Below are 22,556 nucleotides of genomic sequence, written 5' to 3'. Positions count from 1 at the left end.
GCCTTCGTTGGCAGTGGAAGCACTTTGGATTCAACATGTGACCCACCTGTTTGTTCACAGATGAATATTGTTTTCCCCCCCCCCCCCCCCCCCCCCCGCCCTCCTGCCAATTCAAATAAAACAAGCATGATTAACCACCTACCTTAGAGGCTCTACCACTTAGCCCAAAGCCCCAAAGCTCTACCACATAACCGCTTAGAGCTCCATTATTATGGTTCAAGAATTCTCAATTATAATGAGGATAAAATTCCATGTTCGTTCTGGAGATCGTGAAACCCATGTCCCTCCTGTTACCAGGCGAGACTCTTGACCGACGTACGCTAGTGTTTCGTTAATTTGGTGTTCCGCGGGAACTAGTGGTCTCGACGGACGGCGTAGGTCCGCAGAATTTTGGAAAAGATCATCACACTAGGAGTAATAATGCGATTCAGAAACGACCTCTTAGACTAGGTATTTCGTTACACAGCTTTTTTAGAGGTTTGATGAAGGAAAATGTAACATCTAAGGTCTTATCGTCCGAAATCGAAAGAGAAGAATGAAGGGTATGGGAGGGCCCCAAAAGGCCAGACGTTCCGAGAACGAACATTATCTGTTTAGGATAAAATTCGCCCCGGGCGGGAATCGAACCCGCGACCTAGCGATTGAAAGGCAGACGTAGTAAACTTTCAGCCAACTAGGCTGGCTGTATTTTTATATTTTTATAATAAGGGGGGTCACAGCTTTTTTTAGAGGTTTGATAGAGGGAACTGTAACAAAGAAAACTTGTTGTATTTTTATAATAAGGGGGGTGGGAGTGGGGAGTGCAATCTTGAAAGTTCAGGGTTCCGCAAAGATGTTCACCTTTTGAAAAGGGTTCCGCGGGCCAAACTAATTAAGAAACACTGCACTACGCCACCGAGGCAGGTGACAGTGACAGTACGAATCGAATACACTAGGGTGGTGTTCTGCGAATGACTTCTCACGCCATACTTATCACGGATCAGTAAAGTTAAACGTCGTGCGAAGTTGGTATGTGGATGACCTTTTCCAACATCAGGATGGTTCTTAGACCTGGCAGGAATTGCAGTGCAATAGTACTAAACTAAAATGGACGCGGCACACAAGGGATCAGAAAGAGACCGCCTTAGACCTGGCAGGTTCACCTGATCAGGTCTACCTGATAGTGTGTGCTCATCAGGTATCAGATAGACCTGACTGGCGGATCTGATCAGGTGTAGCTGTCAGGTATACCTGATAGCGAGTGGCTAGCCTTAGCCTGCCAGCTTAGAACCATCTACGATGTTGGTATATGAACGGCCTTTTCCAATATCGGGGAGGATAGTTCTTGGAAGGAGGCTCTGAATGCGCAAGAGTTTCTATATTAGGTAAAATTCTGAGGGTTTAGGCATTGCCTTGCCCTTGGGATCAATTTAATTTGAAGAAACCCATATACTGATGAAAATTTGTAATGAAACAATAAGTTGTAGATAATTGGTTAGTATCACACTACCATTGTTCCAACAAATAAATTTCGGATGGTTCAAATTTCCATTGCTTCTTGGAATAAAAAGTTGAGAAATATAGGGAAAGCCATTTTAAGTCTATTAAATAGTACAACAATGTGTACTCATCAATATTAGAGAGTTCTCAAGTTTATTAAATAAATAGGTACTGAATTTAGGTACTGTTTTATCTCTTTTACAGCAGAGACAACAATGTAAGTTAAAATTGGTTTAATTATTGGATCAAGCAATGCGATTGACCCCTGGGGGTTGCAACGGGGGAAGCAATGAAAAGAAGACACCACAGAAATCAACAACTCAACTAGCTATCCTGATTGAAAGAGATAAATCTTAACTAAGATTGTGGTCTTAGCTATTTGTCTCAAATTAAATACTCGCTAGTGAATTACAAGAAAACAATGAAAACATTGTTATAAGAAATCTACTTTCGGATTCTAACTTGAACAAACACATCAACACAAACCTGTGTATTTCTGCTGACAATGGTCCCAACCAACCAAACCCAGAGGCAATAGTGTTCAATTCAATCTGCTTCCAACAACAGTATGTACTGATATCATCGGGTAAACACTTTGATTCTAACATCATGTCAGAACGGACTAGACCCAGAGACAATTTCTTTCAAGTTCAAATGTATGGAAGATGAGTAGTTATCAAATTAGACAGAGGGTTCCAGGGGAAGATTATTATTATTTATACTTCAGCATCTAAGTCTTAGTAGATGATATATCTTAGCATTATAAGTCAATTCAACAATACCTAGGTATGAATAATAAGGTAGAAAAAGGTAGTTATTTGGTCAAGTACTTGGTACTTACAAAATACCTATAGGTAATAGCACTTTTCAGGATGTCCTAACTTTATGCTTTATGCCTATGACAGATTATTCAGAGGTAACCATTCAAGTTACATGTATTAAAATTATATTTCATTAAGTACATTTGATTGGTCTTGTGACATGAAGAAATAGTTTTGGGGGAGATCATGTTATATCATTTATCAGTTATGTTAGATTTTGGAGCAACTGATTATCAGGAGATTATAATTAGCAATAAAAACATTTGAACAAAGATAATAATTACCTGAGCTGGTCCCTCAGCACGTACAGTTTCATAGATGTTGAACAATTTGTTTGTAAAATCATCCACCTCACAGGCACTGTAAAAATAAAGATACAACAATGACTTTTTTTATACACATCTTAGACAGTTAGATACATAGATATCCGATTATGCACCCAAAAAAAAAAAAAAAAAAAAAAAAAAAATACAAATAAGTAGGTACATATGTACCTATTTAAAACTTACGTTTTTCAGTTTCTCGTGATGGCCCAGTTCGGTCAATACATATCTGTCAGGAAGAGAAAACACAAAAAATAGAATAATTAATTTTCCAGTGTTATTTACATACATCTAGGTATAATGTAGAAGTGTCATGTACATAAGAAGGTCGAAATAAAGAACTCAATGTACTTGTGTGACTTGTACATACGACAATATGACCCTATTACATAGGAATAGGACATAATATGACTTATGCCCAATGGACATATGACTTATGCCAAAATCACTTGGACTTAGGACACAATATATGACTGTTATTTACAAGTAATGGAATTTTTAATTGTGTTAAGCATATTTAAATGCTTGTCACAAATATCGTTCCCCGATTATTACACCTGGATAAATTTTATGACTTGAGTCCAAGACTCGAACCACCAACCTCCAGATCCAAAGTCCAACGCGTTAACAACTGCACCACTGAGGTTGGTTATTTACAAGTAATGGTTCATAACAGGACTCTCAAATACATCCTGAGCACAGAGTACCACTTTCAGTGCCTATAATTCATCATTTTCTTGAATAGGTAGTATGCTCATGTAATGCCATGAGGTAATTGGGAACTACTTAGAATAGAAAAATACAACTAAATTAAACTACCATTAAAAAGAAACCTTTAAAAATAAATTAGCAAGCTACAAAAAAATAAAATTAAAAATAAAATTAAAAATTTACCAAACACAAGAAAATAAAATGTAAACAGTAAAACAAATGATACAAACCAGAAGAAATGCAAAATAATAGACATAAAGCTGACAAAGGCAGGAACTTAGGAAGTGCTACAGCAGTGAACTTCATTCCAAAAGATAAAAGATATTCACCAAGACGTAAGAAAACAAGGGAAAACGTAAAGATACAGGAATAGGATGGTCACTAAACATAAAGCAAGCTTCTTCTTTTCATGCAATTTAAAATATATTTTGAGGTGATCCCTTTTTATGCATAGGTAGGATAAAACACCAGATTCTTCAAAGTTAAAAGTATAGCAGCTTCTATTTTGCACTAGTTTATGACGGACGAATGCATTAGACAATAAAAGCCCATAACCCTTTAAGCGAGCAGTAGTGAAAAGCGTAACTAAAGAGAAGAATGACAGGATAGGAGGAAAGCCAGACGTTCCGAGAACGAACATTATCTGTTTAGGATAAAATTCGCCCCGGGCGGGAATCGAACCCGCGACCTAGCGATTGAAAGGCAGACGTAGTAAACTTTCAGCCAACTAGGCTGGCTGTATTTTTATATTTTTATAATAAGGGGGGTGGGGTGGGGGTGCAATCTTGAAAGTTCAGGGTTCCGCAAAGATGTTCACCTTTTGAAAAGGGTTCCGCGGGCCAAACTAATTAAGAAACACTGCACTACGCCACCGAGGCAGGTGACAGTGACAGTACGAATCGAATACACTAGGGCGGTGTTCTGCGAATGACTTCTCGCGCCATACTTATCACGGATCAGTAAAGTTAAACGTCGTGCGAAGTTGCTATGTGGACGACCTTTTCCAACATCAGGATGGTTCTTAGACCTGGCAGGAACCGCCTTAGACCTGGCAGGTCCACCTGATCAGGTCTACCTGATAGTGTGTGCTCATCAGGTATCAGATAGACCTGACTGGCGGATCTGATCAGGTGTAGCTGTCATACCTGATAGCGAGTGGCTAGCCTTAGCCTGCTAGCTTAGAACCATCTACGATGTTGGTATATGAACGACCTTTTCCAATATCGGGGAGGATAGTTCTTGGAAGGAGGCTCTGAATGCGCAAGAGTTTCTATATTAGGTAAAATTCTTAAGAGATAACGTCCAGATTTCCAGACTTACCCTATAACGACACCATAGATCCCTAGCTCAGACACAATGTCCAAACATTTAACCTCTGCTCCAGCACGGATAAGATAGTTGGATTGTACAGGGGGTATAATCTTCTCCATTAGAATCCAAGCAGACCTCTCCTTGTTTCCTGCCATCGATAACAGAGCCTGCGAATAACAATAGTACAGGGTGTTCCAGAGAAGTGTGCATTTTTTTTAACCTAACGTTATATAGATCATTTCAGAGGGGGTCTATAAAAATGTCTGAAAATGCCACAAAAATGTCCTTGACAGCTACTTTTTTTTCTACCTCAATACAGTTACCTAGCCATTTATTTACACCTCCAGCTACACCTCCTTCGTTGGCAGTGGAAGCTTTGGATCTCAACATGTGACCCACCTGTTTGTTCACAATGATATTGTTTTCATCCCTGCCAATCAAATAAAACAAGCCATGTATTAAAGATTAAACCACCTAACCCTTAGAGCTCTACCACTTAGCCCAAAGCTCTACCACCTAACCCTTAGAGCTCCATTATTATGTGTCAAATTCTCAATTATATGAGGATAGAATTCCATGTCTCGTCTGGGATCGAACCCATGCCCTCCTGTTTACCAGGCGAGCGTCTTGACCACTACGCCACCGAGGCAGGTGACAGTGACAGTACGAATCGAATACACTAGGGCGGTGTTCTGCGAATGACTTCTCGCGCCATACTTATCACGGATCAGTAAAGTTAAACGTCGTGCGAAGTTGCTATGTGGACGACCTTTTCCAACATCAGGATGGTTCTTAGACCTGGCAGGAACCGCCTTAGACCTGGCAGGTCAGCGTAACTATAGTATCTTCTAAAAGGGCAGCTCCCTCTACAGTTTGATAGAAAGGGTGATGTTATTATCTTAGAATATAACGTGGAAATGTGCATCAATCAATGTAAAATGTAGGGCTTGATTTATGTGATGTTTCTTCGTTTACCTATTAAGAAGCGATATTTGCTGTGCAATACCGGCCAGGCTTGAAGCAATCGAGTTGATTTCGACCTGCTTTATTAGAGACGTGTCGAGCAAATAATCGGCTCGAACCAAACCCAACGACTTTGTCTGCAAACATAGAAAAACGGGCAGGCTCATTCTTCAAACGGTCGAAAACGAGAACCAAAATGCACAAGGTTTTGTCAATGTAGGTACTTAAAATACTTAGAGAATAATAAAAATCATGTGGTTAAAACGGGCAGGCTCATTCTTCAAACGGTCGAAAACGAGAACCAAAATGCACAAGGTTTTGTCAATGTAGGTACTTAAAATACTTAGAAAATAATAAAAATCATGTGGTTGGTAGGTAGGTAGGTAGGTAAATACATATGTCAGTAGGTAATGTTGAGAAGGTTTAGGTGACTAAAGATTAAAGTTGTTTAGGAAATGAAAGGGACGATGTCAAAATCAAACCAGTTACCAGAAAAAAAAATATCCTGACAGAACAAAAATTGGACGAAAAAGGCAGAAATGTCTAAAAAATCAGATTGTTTTGAAACTAATATTAATGAGTACCTACATATGTCATTTAACAGCCAGTGGGGTCAACTAGGTATCACACTAGGCTTGCATTTCAGAGGTCCTGGGTTCAACTCACATTTATTTATTTATTATTATTTTATTTTATTTTTTTAATCCAGGGTTTACTCTGACAGTTGAGTAGCTACTTTGAAAGAGGGGTAACAAGTTGTGACATTACCCATGTAAAAAGATACAGAAATAAGAAAAATCTAAGGAGGCTCTCTTAGAAAAAAAAAGAAGGATTTTATCTAGTTTTTAGGCCATATTATAAGTATAGTACCTAAGTAAGCAAATCATACAAGAAACAAAGTCACATTGAACTTCATACTATTTCAGATATCAGATGGAGAGATCAATAATGTGAGTGTACAAGAAATACTGCTGGAGATGCGACATTATAGAATGGGCCTCATTCAGACTCCTGATCAGCTGAGGTTTTCCTATCAGGCCATTATAGAGGGTATTCACACAGATTGGGAAACTGATGATGAGGTTAGTTTGTTGGTTAACTGTTTATTATATTTCATTTTCTAACTTTTTATTACATTTTATTTCCTTAATTATCATGTAACTGACAGCTCTGCCTAGCTGATGAGGTCTAAAAAGAATGAAACTGTTCTAGGTGGCTTACTTAAAGGTTTGGCAAAATTGGCAACTTTTTTTTCTTTTTTACCATTTTTATTTACCTATACATTGTCATAGCTAGCTTCATAGAAATTAGAAATGGTGGTGATTATTTACAAAATCCTTGTGCAGAATCTGCACAATTTTGCACTCCATTTAAAGTCCTAGTAAGATAAGGATAGCTAGATGGGATTCCAATCTCCAATCGTGTTGCATTTCATTTTCAACATTCTATTAGCTACCTACATTAATAATCTATAGATATTTATTCCAATAATGGTGTAATCATAACTGCATACCTAGTCTCTACTTACCACGATTTTACACCATTACCAGAACCAATAATCACACTCCAAACCGCAGACCGAGTTACCTTAGTTGTTTCATTACTTGAAGCAGAAATTTCACTCAATTGTACCTACCTATAATCATATGAATTGCATTCTGGTCATTTTATTAGAAAAAATGTATGTGGATATCTAATTCATTTTGAACCTCCTTTTCCTGCCTCGGTGGCGAAGTAGTGGTAAAGACGCTCGCCTGGTAATCAGGAGAGCGTGGTTTCAATTCCAGTCGAGGTATGGAATTTTATCCTCAATCCTCAACACTGTTTGAGAATATGACTACTATAAGTATTAGCCTACTGCTGGGATAAACGGACTCTTTCAGTTCTTTTCGAGCAATATAAGCACTGTTATTCCTACTAACCACCAACCTCAGTGGTGTAGTGGTTAGCGCGGTTGACTTCGAATCTGGAGGTTGGTGGTTCGAGTCCAAGTCAAGTCATAAAATTTAGTGTAATGCATTAAGCAGGGAACTACATTTGTGACAAGCATTTATGCTTAACACAATTAAAATTCCTTCTAAAAATAAAGATACAACAATGACTTTTTTTATACACATCTTAGACAGTTAGATACATAGATATCCGATTATGCACCCATTTTTTTTTTCTCCCCAAAACATGAATTAAAACAGTAGGACAAATCCATTTCCTCTCTTGATGCTTACTTACTTTTTGAGAGTTTCCTTCAAGAATGAATATGAATGAGCCACTCTATGTATCAATTCATTCAAAACAGGCTGAATTTTCACGGCTTTCTCAAATTCTTTCCTTGGAAATGAGGATGGCAAGAGAGCAAATGGTGCATTGATGAGACTGTCTTCAGAGAAGTTGGTTCTGGACCTCATTCCAGCTCCATGCATCAAAGCATAGTCTTTGGCTTTGGGTATAATGTCAGCAAGTACACTCTCGGACAAAGGTGTTTCAATTGAGGAATTTAGTTTAGACATTGTGATGTCTCCTAGAAAATTGAAATAAGCAGATATTTTCTAAGTTATTTAAGAATTTGTACAGATGGTTTTGTTGTTTTCATGCGCTGTACATAATTAGTTAACTTACATATCAAGCAGTATATCTTGCCAGTAGTTGTCCGGGAGACTGGTTGTTCATCTAGAGAAAATCTTTGGCTTAGTAGGAAGATGTGACTAATGTAGGTAGTTGGCTACCAGATAGAATATGATACATACCCAATGGAATGTGCTGATTTCCTCTTTTATTCACCGTGCTATGTTGAAATGGAAATGGCTTCTCAGTTGATAGGTACTCAACACTACTTGTTGATATAAAATATAGGTAGGTATAGGTAAGTAGTTGGATTTCTAGAGAAAATGATACTGACAAAATTGTTATCAGATAATCCTAGTGATAACTACTGTTGACTGAACTGACTAGTGATAAGAGTGATAACGGGGTTTGCCCTAAAAAATCAGGTAGGCACCTAAACGGTAAAAAATGATAAAAAATTCAAAATTTCGCGGGTTCTGAGTTCTGAGATTGGTATAAAAATGTAACGGCAAGGAAGGTCTATACTAGCGCTCTTCCCTATTTAAAATAATGATGCGGTTTTCAGGAGAAGCTTGTTGCCGGCTCCGGCTCCGAGGAAAAAAAACGTAAACAAAACAAACCAACCAAAATGGCGAGTTGTAAAAAATAAAAAAGTTCATTACTTCATTCTGTTCATTCATTGATCGGAGTTCGGAGATTTGAGTGGAGCTGACCGTTCTTTTAATTTTGTGAATAAAAATTATTTATTAATAAATAGGTACCGTTTAAAATGTATTAAATATAATGACGATTTAGAACCAGAACTTCATTTTAAGTTTCAAAAAAGTAATACAAGTTTTAAAATATGAGCGAGACGAGAGAAAAAACAAGCATAGAGCTTGAGTTTGAGGACATTGACTCAAAGAATCTGTGGGCTGTGGTTTATCAGGTAAGTCATGTACTTCACAGAATGATCAGAATTACCTCAATACATTACACTATCAATATCTTTGTGTGAGAGTTTCAATCAATTTATCCAGTGGCTATTCTCTACCATGATTAAATCAAACCAATGGAAGCAGGAAATCAAGGTATTGAACTTCTAAGCCATATTACCCACTGCTCTGAAATCAGCTACTGTTTTCAACATTTTTAATAAAACTATTTCATGTTATTTGTTCCAGCGGATTAGAACAGTATCTAATGCTTATGATTACACTTTGGATGATGCTAAGAGAAGCGAGAACAGACATTTGAACCGATACCGTGATGTTATACCATATGATCACAGCCGTATTGCATTGAAAAGGTGTAGCAATGACTACATCAATGCTAACCTTGTAGAGATAGAACAGGCCAATAGAAAGTATATCTTAACTCAAGGGCCTTTGCCAAACACAATTGCTCACTTCTGGGTTATGGTGTGGGAACAAAACTGTAAAGCAATAGTAATGTTGAACAAAATTATTGAAAAGAATCAGGTATGTAAAATCAAAGTGCTTTGTTAGTCATAGATAAGTAGTTTGTTACTCACAGAATGATTTGATAGAGAAGGAAATAACAAATTTAACCATAATAAATGTAAGGATGATGTAAGTAAGTACATAGTTATGGGTTATGGTGAGTGTCATGGGGTTGTGTAATGCTGTAGTTTACACTTTAAAAAATTTCATACCTTTTTTTTGGGAGTCTAAAATAGGAACTAAGTCAACAGTAGGTAGTTATGTTAGAACATAGGTATTTACTATTCTTATTCTATGTACTTTCTTTACTCTTTGATTTCTACATTTTCAGTTGAAATGCTCTCAGTATTGGCCTACATCCTCAAGCTCAGATTTGGAATTCCCAGATGTGAACTTGAGTGTTCACTTGGATTCTGAAGTTAATCATTCCTATTTCATCACAAGAAACATCAGGTATGTTCTAAATAATTTCAAGGAAAGGTTTATTTATTATTTTATTTTCATAAAAAGAACAAAAAGTAGATGGTCTCAAATCTAAGTAGGTTGATGAGGTTATTTTATACATGCAATAAATATGTGAAACAAGCTGTTTGTCTGTGCTTAAAATCAGAAGCAGATAGTTTTATGAGGTATATTTTCCCCCCTCTATCAATATCTCCCATGTTAATATTTGAACAGTGGTGTTGGAACAAATAACCTCAAAAAGATGATAGTTATCTCTTTCTGTAAAACTAACTTGGTGTTTTTTACTTCACAGAGTAACTGACAAAGAGAGTTCCAAGGAGCGTCATGTGATTTTGTTCCATTACACCACATGGCCTGACTTTGGTGTACCTCAGAGTCCCACTGCTCTGTTGCGGTTCATTAGGGCAGTGAGGAAAAGTGGTGCTCTCGATGAAAACATGGGGCCCCCTATTGTGCATTGCTCAGCGGGTATTGGGCGATCTGGGACTTTCATTCTTGTAGACTGTGTTTTGAAACTGGTAATTATCATGAGTTGTTTTGAAACTAATATTAATGAGTACCTACATATGTCATTTAACAGCCAGTGGGGTCAACTAGGTATCACACTAGGCTTGCATTTCAGAGGTCCTGGGTTCAACTCACATTTATTTATTTATTATTATTTTATTTTATTTTTTTAATCCAGGGTTTACTCTGACAGTTGAGTAGCTACTTTGAAAGAGGGGTAACAAGTTGTGACATTACCCATGTAAAAAGATACAGAAATAAGAAAAATCTAAGGAGGCTCTCTTAGAAAAAAAAAGAAGGATTTTATCTAGTTTTTAGGCCATATTATAAGTATAGTACCTAAGTAAGCAAATCATACAAGAAACAAAGTCACATTGAACTTCATACTATTTCAGATATCAGATGGAGAGATCAATAATGTGAGTGTACAAGAAATACTGCTGGAGATGCGACATTATAGAATGGGCCTCATTCAGACTCCTGATCAGCTGAGGTTTTCCTATCAAGCCATTATAGAGGGTATTCACACAGATTGGGAAACTGATGATGAGGTTAGTTTGTTGGTTAACTGTTTATTATATTTTATTTTCTAACTTTTTATTACATTTTATTTCCTTAATTATCATGTAACTGACAGCTCTGCCTAGCTGATGAGGTCTAAAAAGAATGAAACTGTTCTTGGTGGCTTACTTAAAGGTTTGGCAAAATTGGCAACTTTTTTTTTTTCTTTTTTACCATTTTTATTTACCTATACATTGTCAATAGTCCATAGCTACCTTCATACAAATTAGAAATGGTGGTGATTATTTACAAAATCCTTGTACAGAATCTGCACAATTTTGCACTCCATTTAATGTCCTAGTAAGATAAGGTTAGCTAGATGGGATTTCAATCTCCAATCGTGTTGCATTTCATTTTCAACATTCTATTAGCTACCTACATTAATATATCTATAGATATTTATTCCAATAATGGTTTAATCATAACTGCATACCTAGTCTCTACTTACCACGATTTTACACCATTACCAGAACCAATAATCACACTCCAAACAAACCGCAGACCGAGTTACCTTACTTGTTTCATTACTTGAAGCAGAAATTTCACTCAATTGTACCTACCTACAATCATATGAATTGCATTCTGGTCATTTTATTAGAAAAAATGTATGAGGATATCTAATTCATTTTGAACCTCTATTTTATTAGAAAAAATGTATGTGGATATCTAATTCATTTTGAACCTCCTTTTCCTGCCTCGGTGGCGAAGTAGTGGTAAAGACGCTCGCCTGGTAATCAGGAGAGCGTGGTTTCAATTCCAGTCGAGGTATGGAATTTTATCCTCAATCCTCAACACTGTTTGAGAATATGACTACTATAAGTATTAGCCTACTGCTGGGATAAACGGACTCTTTCAGTTCTTTTCGAGCAATATAAGCACTGTTATTCCTACTAACCACCAACCTCAGTGGTGTAGTGGTTAGCGCGGTTGACTTCGAATCTGGAGGTTGGTGGTTCGAGTCCAAGTCAAGTCATAAAATTTAGTGTAATGCATTAAGCAGGGAACTACATTTGTGACAAGCATTTATGCTTAACACAATTAAAATTCCTTCTTTTTTATTCCTACTAACCACTATTCCTTCTCCTTTCTAATACTTCCCTGTTTGTTCTATTCCTTGCATGTTCCTTATTCCTCCCTACTCCTCCCAAGCAAAATTAAGCTTGACCCTGTTCTTCCCTAGAAAACCATCAAGTCCTTAGGGAACATTCTACCTCTCTATGTCTGAAGAAATCGCCTTGTGATTTTATATGCTTTTCCTATGATTGACGTTGTGTTCAAATTGTTTATTTTATACCAAGGTAAGACCATTTTGTTTTCGAGAGATGCTCTTAGATTTTGTCAAGATCCGGATGGGTCCATCCGGACACCAACTACGTGCATTGTCGCTTAACATACACCTAAGCCTCATATAACTACAAAGTGTTTATGAAGTACAAGGACCCCTAAATATTTTTTGAATGGCTAAAGATGAGAAATTGAAATTTAGGGTAGTTTTTTTTAGTTAGGAGCCAGGGTCGGCCCAGGGGGGTCAACTTCAAAATCTTAAATGGAAACCCCCTATTTGTATACTCTGTGTATGATAACTTACTAATCATTCTCGCCTTGTGTTTAACATTTGTAGAGTGCTCTTCCACCCTGCTCAACCCCAGTGGAGGATTCCAAACCCACCAACGGAATGATCGAGTCCGCCAGTTCCTCAGACGATGAGCCCCCTCCCCTGCCCCCGCCTCGGAATGCGTCTCTCCCTCCATTTAAACCCCTCCCTTCCCTCCCCTCTCTGCCTGTCACGCCCACGGAGGAGGATAAGGAAGTACTGCGGCCTTCCTCGCCTGAGAGTGATGTACAGAGGTATGCATATGGATAGAATAGAAGACTTAGGCGCAATGCACACTAGTGAAACGCATCTAATGAAACTGTGCATTGACATATGAAACACGTTTCACGAAACAATATGCATCTCACTAGTGTGTATTGTGCCTTAAGTAAGCAACCTTTGTGGTAGAGTACAATAGAACAAGTAAGCAATATACCTCCGGGTCGCGGTCAAGTGGGTACGGTATCACTACGCCGAAGGTCCCCGGTTCAATTCCCGAGTGTTGTCAAAGGAGTAAACGCTTCGATATGCGAAACACTTCATCAGAAGACATGATATTGTACCTGATCCACTCGATCCCACGAGTTCCCTGATGTACTCGACTCCTAATTATTACTATTTGGTAACATTGTCTAACCACTAAGTTTTTCGTTTTCCACAGCGATTCTTCCCTCATCAACGGCAACGGATCGACGGCGGGCGTCACGAACAACAACCCGAGGAAGCGAAAGACAGAAGAGAAGGCGGAGAGAATAGCGGAGAAAGTGAAACAGATAAAGAAGAAACAAAGCGAGGCGGAAGACAAGAAGAAGAAATCCCTGGAGAGGTGGGCCTTTGCAATGAAACTTCTAACGAATCCGTATTCCATTGTCGGGCTGTTGGCGTTGGGCGGGGGCCTGTATTACTATGCCCTGTCTGTCACCCATGCCCATGGGGCCCGCAGTGCCACGACCCTGTGAACGGAAAGACTGAATATATAACTTAGAGTTTGAGGCCCCCCCACCTACTGACTGAATTAGGAGTGAAGGTTTTAATTTGTGTTTGCACAAAAGGTGACTGAAAATGGGGTATTCTTGGAATATAGAAGTCTTAGAACCTTAATGTGAGTAGTGGAACCTTAACGAGAGTAGTCTTGAACCCTTTACAAGGGTGTTTTTGGAAGCTTTACGAGAGTATTCTTGTAACCTTTACTAGAGTTTTATTGAGAAGTTTCATATTCTATGGAACTCGCTTCCCTTGTTTAGGATCTCAAAGATGGTTTCGTGTCGAATTGTCGATTGTTCGATGATATCCCTATTTCCTATTCGTTTTGAGGCCCCCGTCCTTGAAAGATATCCCCTGCGTTCGCACTTTTGGTAAAATTTGTTTCACCATTGTTTCTCTGTTGTTTCTTCTCGCCCTATTTATCAACCTGTCGTTACATCTTGGTCTACGCTTCCTGTTCTTATCACAGTTCTTGGTCTGTCCTTCCTGTAGGTAGCTTCTATAGAAACATGAGTTTCGTCAGTCAAGGTTTCAGGTCTTCAGGATTAGCAGATTCTGTGCAAGCAATGACAATTACCTATATGGGTGTAGCATATTTCGCAATGTCAACATAATTATAGGTGCCTTCCTAGTTTTGGTTTGGTACCTGCTGACTATTGACAAACATAAGGCCTAGGTCGTGGGTTCGATTCCCGCCTATTAGGCGAACGGCTGGTTGAAGAAGCTATATGAGGACCCTTGCAGTCTGTGAAAGCTAAGCCTAACACGCTTAGAACGTCTGACAGACAGACTAATTATCTAGAGAATACTTACCTTTTGGAAGGTCGACTTATACATGGTGTCCGGCAAAAAGTTATACTGCCCTTGGAGTAAGCACAAAATTGAAAGTTGTAACCAAACTTTATCTTTAAACTGTAGAAACCTAAAATCGTAGAACGTTGATTATTATACTAGGTCAATCCAGTTAAAACTGAAGTACTTGCATAAAATATGATGTACTCTTTGTGACTACCTATGTACCTAAGTGATGACGCAAAATTGGACACTGACAGAAATATTGCGAAATTGGTCGGCAATTGAAATTAAAGTTTACAAAATAATACATTTATAAATAAGTACCTACCTATGTAGGTAGGTACCTACTTTATTTAGACTGCCAACGTAGGGCTGAAAAGTCCCTTTTTGTCAGCAGTTTTAATAAAGTCTCTTTTATTTTTTATGAACTGTTTCTCGTGACAATAATGGAAAAGTTCTCGACTTTCTTCAAGTTAAAAGTCAATATCGTTTGCTTTGTGTCCAAAAATACGTCACACTTATACGATCTATATTTATTGAAATATTATATTTCATTGAAATATTACTCGCTGCGCTTGCAACAGTCGAAATTGAAATACGGATTGGCGATAAAAAATAATTGAAAATAATGAAATAAATGGAAAATCAGAAAAAATTCACAGAAAGCGTCGATTCACCAAACACTGAACACCTACAACACAACACAACTATGACAAAGAGTGTAATGGAGTTTATTTTGAGATCATAGTTGATGTTGATAGAGAAGAGAGAACAGCAGGCTTTAATGAAACTATGAAAGCGAGGGAGAAAGGGAATGACAAAGTGAGAGACAGAGGAGAAGAGAGGGAGAGATTAAGGGGGGAAGAAGGGAGGGAGAGGGGAAGAGAGGGAGAGAGATTGAGAGAGGAAGAGGAGAAGGGAGAGAGACAGGAGAAGAGAGAAGAGAGAGAGATTGAGGGAAGGAGGGAGAGATTAAGGGAGGTAAAGTGGTTGGAAGGAAAAATCCGTTTTTCTGGAGTTGTGGGGGGGGGGGGCAATAATACAAACCCAATAGGTAATATCAGACTTTACCCGCTGGGCCCCCGTTACTGGTTGTTGGTTCACATGAAATTTCAGCTTAAGACTTAAGTTTTATAGGTAGCTATGGGATTTTAAGAAAAAAGCTCAAGGGCCTAAGTAATGTGGTACAATTGGACACAAATATTGGTTAAACTCCAATTTCTTGGCATTAAAAAAAGAGGTGTGATAGAGGGAACTGTAACTGCCAAGGTTTTATCGTCCCAAAAGCAAAGAGCGAAGGAAGACAGACAGGATAGGAGAAAGCCAGCCGTTCCGAGAACGAGCCGGCTTCCGTGGTCTTTAAGACAATATTTGTGCCCAAAAGTACGACACCCTTACGTGATCTATTCAAGTATTACATTTTTGGCTGAAAATATTATTTTCCTTTGTCCAAAAATATCAACAGAGACTTTTCACCAATCGAAATTAAATCACGGACTGCGGACAAATCAGAACTTTGCAGAAATCACCGATTCAACGAAAACTGAGAGTCAATTTTGAGATGATAAAAATAATGGTATTGTCGAAGTTGAACAAAGGGGCTTCATTCAATGAGAGGACAAGAAAGGAAGTATGGGACAAGGGACAGATAAAGAGGGAGATTGGGAGGAGAGATAAGGAAAGAGATGAGTTTGAGATTGGACCAGGCCTGTGTGCTTATCCGGAATTTCAGCGAAGGGTGGCCCGAAGATTACAAACTCATTAAGGTCAGAGTACCCCTTTGCCCCTTGTCATTGGTTATGGTTAACTATTTCTGGTTTAATTTTGAAAAGGGAATTCCGAAGGGGATGACGGGCGGGTCCCTTGCCCCCGCCCTTAAAACGACCCTGGATTCAAGGCCAGGTCGACATAATGTTTAATGTTTATGTTTGAACAGACCGGGACGTTCACTTGGTTGGCAAACAATGAATCACCATTGTCGCGTCACCGGTAAGTAACTCCCTAATTTTGTTCCAAATTGTTTGAAGAGAAATGCTGTCATCAGCATCATCAGTCATTAAGTCATGGGTAGGTACGTGACGTGCAGAACAAGGCAGACTGACCTACCTATAAGCTGTGTCCACACATAGTCATTGGCCGTCGATGGACATCGACGCCGACGGTCGACTGGAAAAACCTCGACAACTGGATGAGACGTGCACAACGGAAGACCTGCAGCAAGCCAACCATCAGAAAGCTGTCGCTGTAGCCAACTTCTGGAAAATCAAAATATAACGGTGTGGTGGTTCCGGACACGGAAAGGAAGGAAGGACTGGAAAAAAAGTTGTCTTTTGTATTTTTCGATGGTGGCCGATCGACGGTCGTCGACTAGGTGTGGACACAGCTTTCAAGAAAGGAAGTATGGGACAAGGGACAGATAAAGAGGGAGATTGGGAGGAGAGATAAGGAAAGAGATGAGTTTGAGATTGGACCAGGCCTGTGTGCTTATCCGGAATTTCAGCGAAGGGTGGCCCGAAGATTACAAACTCATTAAGGTCAGAGTACCCCTTTGCCCCTTGTCATTGGTTATGGTTAACTATTTCTGGTTTAATTTTGAAAAGGGAATTCCGAAGGGGATGACGGGCGGGTCCCTTGCCCCCGCCCTTAAAACGACCCTGGATTCAAGGCCAGGTCGACATAATGTTTAATGTTTATGTTTGAACAGACCGGGACGTTCACTTGGTTGGCAAACAATGAATCACCATTGTCGCGTCATCGGTAAGTAACTACCTAATTTTGTTCCAAATTGTTTGAAGAGAAATGCTGTCATCAGCATCATCAGTCATATAAGTCATGTTAGATTGGGTAGGTACGTGACGTGCAGAACAAGGCAGACTGACCTGCCTAATAAGCTGTGTCAAGCTGTCGCTGTAGCCAACTTCTGAAAATTCAAAATATAACGGTGTGGTGGTTCCGGATACGGAAAGGAAGGAAGGACTGGAAAAAAGTTGTCTTTTGTATTTTTCGATGGCGGCCGATCGACGGTCGTCGACTAGATGTGGACACAGCTTTTGGGAGGAGGATACGTCCTGTCCGAAGAAAAAGAAAATCTTTGAAAGGATTGTGTGCAGATTGTGATGGATCGTATCGTTCCCAATTCTCGTCTAGTATCGCGATATCGGGTTTTTTAACAAGTCAGATTAGGTTTTATTTGATCGGGATTAATGCAGGGTAGACCTCAATCTCAGACGTGTTAAGCTTTGGCCTGTCTCATCGACCGAGACACAGACTGACGCCAGTTAGAAAGCTAATGGCGAGACAGAAAGTCTCTCACCCCTTTTCTCCCCTAAACCATCAGGAGAAGGGGAGAGAGTCTTCCCTCCCCTCCATCCCTCTTTATTTCCCCCTAAAACCGTCAGGAAAAGTGGATAGAGTTCCTTCTCCCCCACCCTTTTCTAATCGACTTAAATGTTAATGGATAACTCAATATTAAAGCATTAAAGGCAACCAGGTGTGTCATATCTCATCCCTTAAACAAAAGCATGTCAATTCTCACACTCCTTAAGTGCTTAGTTCAATACCTATAGGTACTTCTTTCCTCTTCGTTAGTGGCCCATGACGGAGATGACGAAAAGTGCATCTATTTCGGACGGATCTCTGAAGATAAGCTGTGTCGTTCGTGGATGGTATCTGAATAGTGTATTTCATGTTCATTCATAATTTTACATAGGTACCTACCTACATACATGGTGATGGTACAATGGAAGATGATATTTTAAAGCTCACTTATTACGCTTAGTCCCTAATTGGAGCCTCGTAGAAATTTATTGTGGAAGCAATGCACCGTACGAACGTATAGTACATTCGTTTAACATGCCGAATATGAAGTTAACATTACGTTACGGCCCCCTTTCATGGAAAGACGACCTTGTCTTCGCGAATCGGGATGCACGATCACATTAACACCTAATAATAAAATTGATCTACTATAGCAGTTATGATCAAGGTAGGTACCATTAGTAGACTTCATCGACTGTAGAAAGGGCTTTATACTTTAGGGAGCCTCAGGTTCCTACCCCAGGATGGAAAGCAACGCGTCCTTGTAGTAGCCGTAGGTGTCCGCCTGGAAAAATTAAAATTCATCGTCAGAAGGTGATCAGGGGGAGGGTATTCAGGGCCCTGTTCAACTCCAGACAGAGAAATCCCAGGGGTGGATACATCAGATTGACGATGATGCTCTTTAATTCACTGCTTAGCTCGGATTTCAAATCAAGAATCAGATCCTGTGAGATGAGGCAATGGAGAGGATTGAACATAGTCGAAATGGTAGGGATGGTTTCGCCTCATGAAATCTTTGGCAAGGCAGCGCAAAAGATTGTTGAGTTGACCTTTAGCTGTAAAGCTTTGTACACACGCTCAGGCCCGTTGCACACACACCGGTTTTGGACGACCGATTTTTTTACCGGTCGTCCAAATTCCAATACCCAATAGTGAGGCAGTAGGTACCTACCTACTATTTTCGTTTAAGACTATTGCACTGATACTTACTCGATTATAATCGTCGAAATATCGCTTCATGATGACCTGCCGCTGGGCGTTGGATCGTTTGGTAACCAGTTTGATAATGGCCATCTCATCCGTACCGCTATCCTTCGTGGCGTTACGCAATAGAAACGCATCCTGAGACGGTGAAAACGGTTCGTATGGAACAACCGTTGGTTCCGGCTAGACGGCAAAACAAAAACCAAAATTGTTACCGGAACGGCTGGCTTTCTCCTATCCTGTCTTCCTTCTCCATTCGATTTCTGGACAATAAGACCTTGGCAGTTACAGTTCGATCTATCAAACCTCACGGAAATTTGGTTAATTATTGCCCAAATCCTTACAAAAGGCAGGTCCTACCTTCCAAGCTAACTTTTTTTCAGTCTAGTTTTTGGTGACGAAGGTTTTACCCTCCAAACAGTCCAAGTCCTTCATCCGCCGTCACCCTGCTTGAGTTGGGCCGGGAAAATCCAGCAGCACGCGATGGCCCGGGCTGGCTAGATTTCGGATTGTTAGGAGATAGCTTATATAGTAGGGTACATCTATCTATACTAATAGGTACTACTAATAGACCTATAAAAATAATCAGGCAGGTAGGTCGGTAGGTAATGTAGGTATTAATGCTAGTTGTACTTACGATATATCCGTAATCGGTGCAGATATCTTTGACTTTCTTCACTTCATACTTCTCACAACGGATGGTCAACACGCGAGCAATATAAGCACTGTTATTCCTACTAACCACCAACCTCAGTGGTGTAGTGGTTAGCGCGGTTGACTTCGAATCTGGAGGTTGGTAGTTCGATTCCAAGTCAAGTCATAAAATTTAGTGTAATGCATTAAGCAGGGAACTACATTTGTGACAAGCATTTATCCTTAACACAATTAAAATTCCTTTTTTTTTTATTCCTACTAACCACTATTCCTTCTCCTTTCTAATACTTCCCTGTTTGTTCTATTCCTTGCATGTTCCTTATTCCTCCCTACTCCTCCCAAGCAAAATTAAGCTTGACCCTGTTCTTCCCTAGAAAACCATCAAGTCCTTAGGGAACATTCTACCTCTCTATGTCTGAAGAAATCGCCTTGTGATTTTATATGCTTTTCCTATGTTTGACGTTGTGTTCAAATTGTTTATTTTATACCAAGGTAAGACCATTTTGTTTTCGAGAGATGCTCTTAGATTTTGTCAAGATCCGGATGGGTCCATCCGGACACCAACTACGTGCATTGTCGCTTAACATACACCTAAGCCTCATATAACTACAAAGTGTTTATGAAGTACCTACGAGGACCCCTAAATATTTTTTGAATGGCTAAAGATGAGAAATTGAAATTTAGGGTAGTGTTTTATCTTTTAAAATAATATTTTTTGAAGTACTTTCTGAATTTAGTTAGGAGCCAGGGTCGGCCCAGGGGGGTCAACTTCAAAATCTTAAATGGAAACCCCCTATTTGTATACTCTGTGTATGATAACTTACTAATCATTCTCGCCTTGTGTTTAACATTTGTAGAGTGCTCTTCCACCCTGCTCAACCCCAGTGGAGGATTCCAAACCCACCAACGGAATGATCGAGTCCGCCAGTTCCTCAGACGATGAGCCCCCTCCCCTGCCCCCGCCTCGGAATGCGTCTCTCCCTCCATTTAAACCCCTCCCTTCCCTCCCCTCTCTGCCTGTCACGCCCACGGAGGAGGATAAGGAAGTACTGCGGCCTTCCTCGCCTGAGAGTGATGTACAGAGGTATGCATATGGATAGAATAGAATTGAATAGAAGACTCAGGCGCAATGCACACTAGTGAAACGCATCTAATGAAACCTGTAAATAAGGTTAAAACAGAGCTGTGCACACTGGTGAAACCGAGTTTCATGAAATTCACTGTGCATTGACATATGAAACACGTTTCACGAAACAATATGCATCTCACTAGTGTGCATTGTGCCTTAAGTAAGCAACCTTCGTGGTAGAGTACAATAGAACAAGTAAGCAATCTACCTCCGCGTCGCGGTCAAGTGGGTACGGTATCACACTACGCCGGAGGTCCCGGGTTCAATTCCCGAGTGTTGTCAAAGGGGTAAACGCTTCGATATGCGAAACACTTCATCAGAAGACATGATATTGTACCTGATCCACTCGATCCCACGAGTTCCCTGATCTACTCGACTCCTAATTATTACTATTTGGTAACATTGTCTAACCACTAGGTTTTTCGTTCCACAGCGATTCTTCCCTCATCAACGGCAACGGATCGACGGCGGGCGTCACGAACAACAACCCGAGGAAGCGAAAGACAGAAGAGAAGGCGGAGAGAATAGCGGAGAAAGTGAAACAGATAAAGAAGAAACAAAGCGAGGCGGAAGACAAGAAGAAGAAATCCCTGGAGAGGTGGGCCTTTGCAATGAAACTTCTAACGAATCCGTATTCCATTGTCGGGCTGTTGGCGTTGGGCGGGGGCCTGTATTACTATGCCCTGTCTGTCACCCATGCCCATGGGGCCCGCAGTGCCACGACCCTGTGAACGGAAAGACTGAATAACTTAGAGTTTGAGGCGTCCCCCCACCTACTGACTGAATTAGGAGTGAAGGTTTTAATTTGTGTTTGCACAAAAGGTGGCTGAAAATGGGGTATTCTAGGAATATAGAAGTCTTAGAACCTTAATGTGAGTAGTGGAACCTTAACGAGAGTAGTCTTGGAACCTTTACAAGGGTGTTTTTGGAAGCTTTACGAGAGTATTCTTGTAACCTTTACTAGAGTTTTATTGAGAAGTTTCATATTCTATGGAACTCGCTTCCCTTGTTTAGGATCTCAATGATGGTTTCGTGTCGATTGTTCGATGATATCCCTATTTCCTATTCGTTTTGAGGCCCCCGCCTTGACAGATATCCCCTGCGTTCGCACTTTTGGTAAAAATTTGTTTCACCAATGTTTCCCTGTTGTTTCTTCTCGCCCTATTTATCAACCTGTCGTGATATCTTGGTCTATCCTTCCTGTTCTTATCACAGTTCTTGGTCTGTCCTTCCTCTTCTTATTACAGTTCTTGGTCTATCCTTCCTGTAGGTAGCTTCTATAGAATGATACCAACATGGCAGCAGTATTATCCAATAGAGTGGCTAAGCCAATCCCCTACACCGAAATTATTTCGTCACCTCTTGAGAATCAAAATTTCAAACTCCCTAGATCCCTTGTTTAAATTTCAAAGCTTTTTTCTGAACTTGCTTGCTTGAAAAATTCGAGTTTTATTTTTGGAGTGCTTTATTTTTTTATACGTCTAGTAGGTATTAATCAAATTGTTTCAACGCTATTAAAGACATAGAGTGATGACTTGATAAGCTTTCGGTGACTCAGTTGCTATTGACTGACTCATTGGAGATAAAGTGAGATATGAACAGAGAGACTGATCAAATGTATATTTTTTTCTGAACTTGCTTGCTTGAAAAATTCGAGTTTTATTTTTGGAGTGCTTTATTTTTTTATACGTCTAGTAGGTATTAATCAAATAGTTTCAACGCTATCAAAGACAT

The 22,556-nt window shown here is 39.7% G+C and overlaps 5 protein-coding genes and 1 long non-coding RNA gene across 7 annotated transcripts in view; 2 read left to right on the top strand and 4 right to left on the bottom strand.

Annotated features, from left to right (window-relative positions):
* The window catches only part of LOC113466329 (glutathione synthetase, chloroplastic-like), a 61,180-nt gene extending 55,381 nt beyond the window's left edge, over window positions 1-5,799 (bottom strand). Inside the window, exons 1-2 of the mRNA XM_026821643.1 lie at window positions 5,621-5,799; window positions 2,810-2,852 (exon numbers count right to left, since the gene is read on the bottom strand). Coding sequence (XP_026677444.1) covers window positions 2,810-2,852; window positions 5,621-5,775 — 198 coding nt within the window. The 5' untranslated portion in view covers window positions 5,776-5,799. The remainder of the gene's footprint in view (window positions 1-2,809; window positions 2,853-5,620) is intronic.
* On the bottom strand, window positions 1,854-8,620 carry LOC103506620 (glutathione synthetase-like). Of its 2 annotated transcripts, none has more exons than XM_026821640.1 (4): window positions 8,353-8,620; window positions 7,838-8,126; window positions 2,585-2,660; window positions 1,854-2,120 (listed from the first exon to the last, which is right to left on the bottom strand). In XM_026821640.1, exons 2-4 carry the CDS (start codon window positions 8,113-8,115, stop codon window positions 1,869-1,871), a joined length of 606 nt encoding a protein of 201 aa, XP_026677441.1. In that variant the 5' UTR covers window positions 8,116-8,126; window positions 8,353-8,620; the 3' UTR covers window positions 1,854-1,868. The 2 variants fall into 2 exon arrangements, with proteins under 2 accessions (XP_026677441.1, XP_026677442.1); XM_026821641.1 differs by having other exon boundaries at window positions 8,225-8,366.
* A 215-nt stretch (window positions 8,621-8,835) lies between these two features.
* On the top strand, window positions 8,836-14,139 carry LOC103506615 (tyrosine-protein phosphatase non-receptor type 2-like). Its single transcript, XM_008471011.3, has 7 exons — window positions 8,836-9,098; window positions 9,334-9,630; window positions 9,944-10,065; window positions 10,370-10,595; window positions 10,980-11,135; window positions 12,767-12,993; window positions 13,401-14,139. Exons 1-7 carry the CDS (start codon window positions 9,015-9,017, stop codon window positions 13,696-13,698), a joined length of 1,410 nt encoding a protein of 469 aa, XP_008469233.1. The 5' UTR covers window positions 8,836-9,014; the 3' UTR covers window positions 13,699-14,139.
* A 443-nt stretch (window positions 14,140-14,582) lies between these two features.
* Window positions 14,583-16,084, bottom strand: LOC113466331. The gene is made up of 2 exons (XR_003390762.1): window positions 15,937-16,084; window positions 14,583-14,645 (listed from the first exon to the last, which is right to left on the bottom strand). It is a non-coding gene; the product is annotated as an uncharacterized LOC113466331 (long non-coding RNA).
* Window positions 16,085-18,642: 2,558 nt separating this feature from the next.
* LOC113466325 (annexin A8-like) lies at window positions 18,643-19,132 on the bottom strand. The gene is made up of 2 exons (XM_026821635.1): window positions 19,046-19,132; window positions 18,643-18,780 (listed from the first exon to the last, which is right to left on the bottom strand). Exons 1-2 carry the CDS (start codon window positions 19,127-19,129, stop codon window positions 18,643-18,645), a joined length of 222 nt encoding a protein of 73 aa, XP_026677436.1. The 5' UTR covers window positions 19,130-19,132.
* Window positions 19,133-20,066: 934 nt separating this feature from the next.
* LOC103506614 (hepatoma-derived growth factor-related protein 2-like) lies at window positions 20,067-22,182 on the top strand. The gene is made up of 3 exons (XM_008471009.3): window positions 20,067-20,185; window positions 20,551-20,777; window positions 21,256-22,182. The coding sequence occupies exons 1-3, from the start codon at window positions 20,135-20,137 to the stop codon at window positions 21,551-21,553; spliced, it is 576 nt and encodes a 191-aa protein (XP_008469231.1). The 5' UTR covers window positions 20,067-20,134; the 3' UTR covers window positions 21,554-22,182.
* Window positions 22,183-22,556: the final 374 nt, after the last annotated feature.

This window comes from Diaphorina citri, unplaced genomic scaffold, assembly GCF_000475195.1.
Source record: "Diaphorina citri unplaced genomic scaffold, Diaci psyllid genome assembly version 1.1 scaffold251, whole genome shotgun sequence".
Taxonomy (NCBI): Eukaryota; Metazoa; Arthropoda; class Insecta; order Hemiptera; family Psyllidae; genus Diaphorina; species Diaphorina citri.
This window is presented reverse-complemented; position numbering and strand designations above follow the sequence as displayed.

What these genes read in the sequence shown, in the direction of transcription:
- LOC113466325 (XM_026821635.1), bottom strand. Translation starts at nt 19,129, where the DNA reads ATGGCCATTATCAAACTGGTTACCAAACGATCCAACGCCCAGCGGCAG. An exon ending in ATTTCGACGATTATAATCGA is followed by an intron (nt 18,781 to 19,045) that starts GTAAGTATCAGT and finishes CTCATCTCACAG; the next exon opens with GATCTGATTCTTGATTTGAA.
- LOC103506614 (XM_008471009.3), top strand. Translation starts at nt 20,135, where the DNA reads ATGCTTTTCCTATGTTTGACGTTGTGTTCAAATTGTTTATTTTATACC. An exon ending in ATTGTTTATTTTATACCAAG is followed by an intron (nt 20,186 to 20,550) that starts GTAAGACCATTT and finishes TAACATTTGTAG; the next exon opens with AGTGCTCTTCCACCCTGCTC. An exon ending in CCTGAGAGTGATGTACAGAG is followed by an intron (nt 20,778 to 21,255) that starts GTATGCATATGG and finishes TTCGTTCCACAG; the next exon opens with CGATTCTTCCCTCATCAACG.
- LOC103506615 (XM_008471011.3), top strand. Translation starts at nt 9,015, where the DNA reads ATGAGCGAGACGAGAGAAAAAACAAGCATAGAGCTTGAGTTTGAGGAC. An exon ending in AAATTATTGAAAAGAATCAG is followed by an intron (nt 9,631 to 9,943) that starts GTATGTAAAATC and finishes CTACATTTTCAG; the next exon opens with TTGAAATGCTCTCAGTATTG. An exon ending in ATTGGGAAACTGATGATGAG is followed by an intron (nt 11,136 to 12,766) that starts GTTAGTTTGTTG and finishes TAACATTTGTAG; the next exon opens with AGTGCTCTTCCACCCTGCTC.
- LOC103506620 (XM_026821640.1), bottom strand. Translation starts at nt 8,115, where the DNA reads ATGTCTAAACTAAATTCCTCAATTGAAACACCTTTGTCCGAGAGTGTA. An exon ending in TTGAAGGAAACTCTCAAAAA is followed by an intron (nt 2,661 to 7,837) that starts GTAAGTAAGCAT and finishes TTATTTTTACAG; the next exon opens with TGCCTGTGAGGTGGATGATT. An exon ending in GTGCTGAGGGACCAGCTCAG is followed by an intron (nt 2,121 to 2,584) that starts GTAATTATTATC and finishes TGAACTTGAAAG; the next exon opens with AAATTGTCTCTGGGTCTAGT.